Raw genomic sequence first — 7668 nt, forward strand, 5'->3', positions numbered from 1 at the left:
CATAATAAATACTGATGCATTTTTAGTCAATAGTGGATTGGATAGACCAGTCGAGACGAGACGGAACGGTTTGTGTATGCGTTTCATGAGCTAGAAACGCAGCAGTTGGGTTATATACTCTGTGCTCAGACCATGGATGGTTTTTTTGACTTTTAGTGGAGAAAACAAGCCATTTAGATCCCAACTGGATAGTTTTTTTTGACTTTTAGTTGAAAAAACAAGCCATTCGGCTATCGAAATCTATAACGAGATGGTCGTAGACCTCTTGAACCGTGATTCTGGTGCCCTTCGTCTCTTGGATGATCCCGAGGTGAGTTCATCGTTATGTTTTTCGTGTATTTCTATTTTTCTTTGATTTGAATTTTGTTCCTTGAATCCAGAAAGGTACAGTGGTGGAGAAGCTGACGGAGGAGGTCGTAAGAAATAGTCAGCATCTTAGGAGCTTAATTGCTACTTGTGAAGGTACTTGCCCACTCCCTGCATAGCTTAATAGGAATTTCTTCATATCTCAACTTTACACTTGCTTCTGCTTGCAGATCAAAGGCAAGTTGGTGAAACATCTTTGAACAATTACTGGTCAAGATCACATCAGATAATCAGAGATAATCAGACTGGTAATCTTAACAATTTACCAGCTTTTGCCTTTTCTTTTGTGTATAAACGGTTCATGTGAAGTAAATGGCAAGTTTCATGTCTTTCACTTCAGAATAATCTATAATTCTATTTGTGCACACTTCATCCCATCGCAAGTTATGCTTTACCCGGACCCATCGGGTGGGTGTTGATGGTGACCATGAAGTTTTTTTGTTTATAAGCACCAGTGGCCCTTGCGTGTATAACATCCAAAATTGACGGTTCCTTCGCTTTTTTTATTATTTGTTGGGCCTATAATATAGGGTGTTCAAAAAGCTCACGGCTTGAGACCCGTTTGAAAAAAGCTGGCTTGAAAAAACCTATTTTTGTTTTCTAGCCGAACCGAGCCAGCCCGTTTTGTAATCGAGCCGAGCTCGAGCGAAGGGGCTTGGCTCATGGCTCACTTGATGACTTATATGTATATGTGTGTGTGTCTATTTTACAAATGTGTGTTAATTTTTTAATGTTATAAATGTTTGTAAAAAATTAATAAAAAATTAACAAGCTGGCTTGATTGGGCTCACACTGGCTCTAATTTTTTACGAGCCGAGCTCGAGCTCGACTTTTCCCCGAATTGACTTGGCTTTCGTTCAGCACTATAATTTGGCGACTCCGCTACACGCGCGGGTTCTCCACTTTATATTATAAATAGTATAAAAACACAACATGGTAAATAATTCAACGAGTTGTTTATAAAGAATTCTTCAATGAGTTGTGATTTTTTTTGTCGTATTCATGTATTTCAATTATTTCTTGCACTCTCTAACATTTTCGTTAGTAATTCAACGTATATAATATTACAATTTTTACTTTACAGTTTTAAAGTACTTAGTTTTCCTGTTTAGCCACCCGTGTAACACACGGGAACTTAGACTAGTATATATATATATATAGAAACGGGTTCAGGAGAGAACGGTGAAAAGTGTGAGAACGGTGAGAACGGATCCTGGCCCAACACGTGGCAGGGGGGCCTAATTGTTATGCGGGTGTACGATTGTCCTTTTATACGTTCCCTCCTTATTCACGTTATAAATCTCGTTCAAATTAAAACTCCAAAGATTTATTGTTAGTTGTTACCTGCTTTGCAAGCTTTCTCAGATCTATGGCGTTTAACGTGGATTCTGTTTGACAAACTAATATTCGTTGGCGTTTTCTATTTTCGTTTCAGCAAATCATGCAATAGATATCGTGTTTTGTTCTTTTATCATTGTTTTATGGCATTTTTTTATATTATTTAATTTATAATGTGTTGTATGATTTTCCATAGCGTTATTCAATTATGCAGTTTAATCTCGTTTTAATTGATATTTAATCTACTATTCATAACTGCAATTGGAGTTTTCGATATTAATTTTAATTGTCGTTTACGTTTTTGTGTATTTGTTATGTTTTTACGATCATTGGCGTTTTTCGTCTATTTGATTAGTTTTGAATTTTATTTAGTAGTATTTGTGAATATTAGTTATTACTATTTTGTTAATTTGTGGAAACATTAGTTTTGTTGGTTTTGGCGTTTTCATTATGTGTTTATTATGTCTTGTTTATTTTTCAATTAATGGCGTTTTAATGTATAATATTATTACGAGACATCACTCTGTTTTTCTGTTCCTCCCTGTGTTTTCTCAGACGAAGTCTCTTCCTCGAGTCAAAGGCATTGCCCCAAAACTGGATTACCATTTATCATTCCTGACGTCACTGAAGAATTAAAGCCTAGAAAGGACATGCTATTCTTAAGCCTTGATGATTGTTATTCAATGTATGTTAAGTATGCTAAGGAGTGTGGGTTTTCAGTCAGGAAAGGAACTACAAAGACAAACTCTAAAGGTGTGTTACATATTAAGTATTTTTTGTGTACGAGAGCTGGGGTATATAAGGACAAGAAGGTTGATACGTTGGACCCCAATCAAAAAGAGCGAGTAGTGCGATCTAACTTTTCCAAGAGGACTGATTGTGGTGCACTGTTATGTGTAGAATATGAGAATGGATTTTGGAAGGTGTATAAGTTGGTCGAGGAGCATAGTCATGAACTTGTTGAACGTCCTGATAAGCATTTTCTTCCAACTGAATGGCATCTCACTCAGCTCGAGAAGCATGTTATACACAGCATGTCTAAGCTGAATTTGGGTCCTGTCAAGGTGTTTAATGTTATGAAGACTTGTTTTGGTGGTTTTGAAGATGTGGGCGCAAGCAAAGTTGAATTTAAGAACTATAAGAGGCAAATAAACTAGTTCATAGGGGAATATGACGCCGATATGGTTGTGAAACATTTGAATGAAAAACACATTCGCAACCTAATTTCTCGTATGATTACATCACAGACGAAGACAATCGTTTGAAGGGTCTTTTTTGGTGTGACGATCAAGCCAAACGTAATTACCACGTGTTTGGTGATGTGATTTCGTTTGACGCCACGTATCGTTCCAACAAGTAATATTTTATAGTTCAACTTCTTTGTTTTTTGGCGTTTTATTAATTTTACATTCATGGCGTTTTATTATTTTACATGCAATGGTGTTTTATTAGTTTACATGCAATGGCGTTTTACTAGTTTACATTCAATGGCGTTTTATTATTATTTCATTTATCATGGCGTTTTCATATGCAGATACTCTATGGTGTTTGTACCGTTCACTGGTATAGACAATCATCACTGCAATGTTACATTTGGTGCAACATTGTTGGCGTCGGAAACTACTGATACGTATATTTGGTTGTTAAGATTTTTTCTTAAAGTTGTTGGTTCTCAGCTAAAAGTTGTTGTCACTGACCAAGATCCAGCGATTAAAAAGGCTATTTCTGCTGTATTTGTTGACACGAGGCATCGGTTATGCATGTGGCATGTGATGCATAAACTTTCTCTGAAGGTTGTTATGCTTTTTTTACCTTTGGCGTTTTAGGATACACTGTGTTTTAAGATACATGGCGTTTTGTACCTTGTTACTGTTTTTTTAATTAAGTTTTGTCTTTTGTTTTTTTATATGTGTGTGGCGTTCTCGTGTTATTTATAGGTTGGTGTTAGGCTATGCAATTCCACCAATTTTAAAGAACGTATCTGTGGTGTTGTGTGGACGGATATTCTCACACCTGAAGAGTGTGAATTAGAATGGGAAATGGTTATTGCAGAATTCAATTTAGAAGATAATGACTGGTTATCTGATATTTTTTCACTTAGGGAATCTTGGATCCCTGCGTACTATAGAATGGAGCCTATGTCTGGTCTTATGCGAACGACATCCAGGTCGGAGAGTGAGAATCATTTTTTTGGTCAAGTGTGCAATTCGAAAGCTACTCTTGTTGAGTTCATGACGCATTATGAGACTGCAATAGAAGCACAACGTCACACACATCGTAAAAATGATCATGAATCTCGATACAAAAGACCCCTGTTTAAGAGTAGTTACAAAGTGTTGGAAGGGCAAGCTGTTGATATATATACAAAAAGTATTTTTTGTGATGTTCAAGCTGAGCTTATTGGAGTTGCGGATTGCATAAATCAATGTTACGAAGATCAGCCTGATGGGTTGTTAAGTTTTATGTAAATGACTTCCAACAGCTTTGTACATCCTTATTTGAGGTAAATAATGACGTTTTGGTTTTTATGGCGTTTTCTGTTAATGGCGTTTTATCATATGCAACGTGTTCTTTTCTTTTTTAGTTTTTTTTAGACAAACATTCTATGCATGGCGTTATAGAGATATTGTTTTTGGCGGTTTTCAGGTATTGTTCCGTAAGTCTGATTGCTCATGCAGATGTTTTGAACAGTTTGGTTTGCTATGTAGACATATATTCTATGTTTTGAGACTTATGAACATTAGGGAATTTCCAAAACAATACATTCTGAATAGATGGCGCAAAGAGGCCTCCCCAAACTGCTCTCTTGAATTCTCAATTAGTCGTGAATATATGACTGAGCTTGATCCTGATGTGCAAAGTATGATGCGAGATGTTATTTGTTCAACCGAATACACTTTGAACCATTTATCTGGTAATAAAGAGGAGCTTTCCTTATACAAGGATCATGTTCAATCTTATATGAAGAAGGTTCAAGATATGCAGATTTGTCACACCCCAACCGATGGTGGAATCATCGGGGCATGGCACTGAGCGAAACAGATTGTCAAGAAGTTTCCATAACAATTAACATTACTATTCAATTTAAAATAACACGTCCCATACCATGTCTCAAACAGTAAGCAAATCATTATAGACCAAATCTTGGCAATTAATTCTGTTCCGACAACTCAGATCTAAATATAGCAATTGTTTATCTGCTTCTAGAGACCCTTGATTCAATTACTACAGACAACTATGTGTTTGACTCTAGAGCTTTATTCTAGCCTCACTTCCCTAGCAGATAAGCACCCTAAATACCTGTCACATATGTTAAAATAAAAGTCAATACACATAGTGTAAAGGCGAGTATACAAGTTTGATAATAGCATATAGAGTTCGAAATAGTTTACGCATAACCAGCACGTACACAGAGGAAAACGAAGCATGTTAATTATCGACATGGATCTATCGATACCAATGACTGCGGGTTGACTGCCCGAGGCAGTTCATAATACATGATCACCACTGTAATCCATGCAAATAATTGTCCTTAACAACCCCCGCATGAGCGGGTGCTGAGTCCAAACTATAGTACTATCGTCCTTAAGGCAGGTAGACAGCATTCCATGTGTAAACATAACAACAAGCATTCATTAAGTCACGTATAACATGCGGTAACGGTTAGCGCTTTAGATATTGCGTAGTGTGTTCGATGTGATTTCGTATAAGTAACGTATGTAACACCCAAACGTGCTTAAAGCAAAAAGGGATCGAGTATACTCACAGCGGTTGATGGATAGAAGGGAGCGCTTGAGAGTAAGGTTAGCCTGAACAATTCGATAGTATAACGATAAGCAACGCGTAAAATGGAAACAAGTGTTGATGGATCGGACAGCTGGTCGATCGGACGGTAGTCCGATCGGACGGCTGATCGTGGGTTGACAGTCCGTTCGGACAGTTGTCCGGCCGGACGGAAGTCCGATCGGATGGTTGTTCGAGTGGATTGTTTCTTCCTTTGAGTAGGATGTGTTTGTGTTTGATGGTTGACTTTTGAAGTTTTCGTTGTAGCATTTGAAAACATTGAAGTATCTTTACCTTTCAGGTCGGTCGATCGGACGGTCGTTCGATCAGCCTGCGACCCGATCGGCTGGTACTTCAGTGAAGAACATGTCCTCAGCAAGAGGTCACTCGATCGGACAGTAGTTCGATCGGGTGGCATTTCCCGTGCATTGAACATGTTGAAAAATCGATTAAGTATTTAAAGTCAAGTATCTCATGATCCAAAGAGTAATCCGATCGGATGGCAGTCCGATCGGACGGCAGTTCGTTCAATACTCAAACTTCAAATAGGTTGATTAAGTGTGGGACCCTTGTGCTAGCCGATCGGCTGGCCAGTCATTCGGCTGTCCGTTCGGCTGGCTGTCCGTTCGGACAACAGTCCGATCAGACAGTGCCTTGTCCTGGTCGGCCTGTTAGTCTAATACTTGGTTGTTTTGGCTGTTTGTCGTTTTATCGAGATATTTTGATAACAAGTCAAACAACAGAAGTCGCGTCATTGTTTAGTTCTCCTGATCGGACAGGAATCACCCAAATCCGGTTGGTGAACGGTTCGGGACGATGTTTGATGTTTAACCCGAAATCGGTGAACCTCATGGATAGGATCCAAATCTTAGGCCACGCAACCACCGGAATGATTAGTAAGCCGTCACAAGCTCCGTTTCTATCGGTTTTGAAGGCATTGGGTGTAAAAGAGTTGAAAGAAAGTTGGAAAACCATCTTTCAATCCCTTTCACCGCGAATATGTTTAGATCAGTGAAAGATCTTTGTTTGTTTATGTGGAAATCGGTTAGATCCAAGTTATTCTTGGTGGATTGAGGCCAAAACATGAAGTTCTTCAAGAACACATGATGACATCATCCTAGAATACCTTGAATCTTGATGTTTTCACGGTTAAAAGTTAAGATTTAAAAGATAGAAAGGTGTAGGAGTGCATGTAGATCAAGAAAGTACAAGATTTAGGACGAGATCTTGCCGGAATCGTGAGAAATCTGAGAAAAGGTGGAGAGCACGAGCTGGTCGGTCAGAGAGTTTCCAAAAGTGGAAATGATGACAATGACAGGGGTATTTATAGGCTTCCAAATGAGGAAAGTGCTGGCCGATCGGCCAGGCAGCTCGATCGGACAGCCTTTCCGATCGGACATCAGTCCGATCGGCCGGCTGGTCGATCGGCTGGTAGCCTGACCGATCAGTTGCCTGATCCGAGTGTTCGGTGTGACAATTTTTGATATTTCAATTTCGATTGCGATTGATGCGAATGCGGTAGAGTTTCTTATTCAAATTACTTTTAATCCCCACCACTCATATCGCGCGCTGTCTCTTCTCCACTAATTATCATACTATATCTACATACAATCATCCTTGTTTCGTATTCGATTTGCGAGTTTGATTCGTTTTTGATTGAGTTCGATTGCGTTTCGATTGCGATTCGATTGATTACCACATATAACATAAATAAACATGCACAAGTAACACATAAGGCACACACACACGTAATATAAACACCAAAATGCGTAATTCGAGTTTGCGAGCGCGATGTTGATTAGATTAGTTCGATTTGCGTTTAATTAACTTTATCGCATTGTTACTTCCTATTATTCACAGTCGTAAAGCGGTTCGTAGCGATAAACAATTCGATTACTTCGATTTTAACTAGTTAAACCACATAATACAACTAACGTAAAAACATAAAATAGACCAGCGATAGTCAAAGAAGTCAAAACAGTAATTGAGCAAGGAGTGACAGATCGCAATTAGCGATATTTTCTTCCTTTGACTTCAATCTTGACTTTGACTTTGACTTTCGAAACACGGGGTGTTACAAGATTGTTGCTCCTCCCGCTAGTTCTAGGGATAGATTTGCCGAGATAACTGGTCAATATAAAAATGACAAAAATCCGATAAGAGTCCCTGTAGGTTATAAAT

The 7668-nt window shown here is 38.5% G+C and overlaps 1 protein-coding gene across 1 annotated transcript; it reads left to right on the plus strand.

The window, feature by feature from the left end:
• The first annotated feature begins 250 nt into the window (after nucleotides 1–250).
• On the plus strand, nucleotides 251–4172 carry LOC118485848 (protein FAR1-RELATED SEQUENCE 5-like). The gene is made up of 6 exons (XM_035982339.1): nucleotides 251–310; nucleotides 381–462; nucleotides 537–614; nucleotides 2605–2848; nucleotides 3239–3497; nucleotides 3642–4172. Exons 1-6 carry the CDS (start codon nucleotides 251–253, stop codon nucleotides 4170–4172), a joined length of 1254 nt encoding a protein of 417 aa, XP_035838232.1.
• Nucleotides 4173–7668: the final 3496 nt, after the last annotated feature.

The sequence above is a fragment of the Helianthus annuus genome, chromosome 13 (genome assembly GCF_002127325.2).
Source record: "Helianthus annuus cultivar XRQ/B chromosome 13, HanXRQr2.0-SUNRISE, whole genome shotgun sequence".
NCBI lineage: Eukaryota > Viridiplantae > Streptophyta > Magnoliopsida > Asterales > Asteraceae > Helianthus > Helianthus annuus.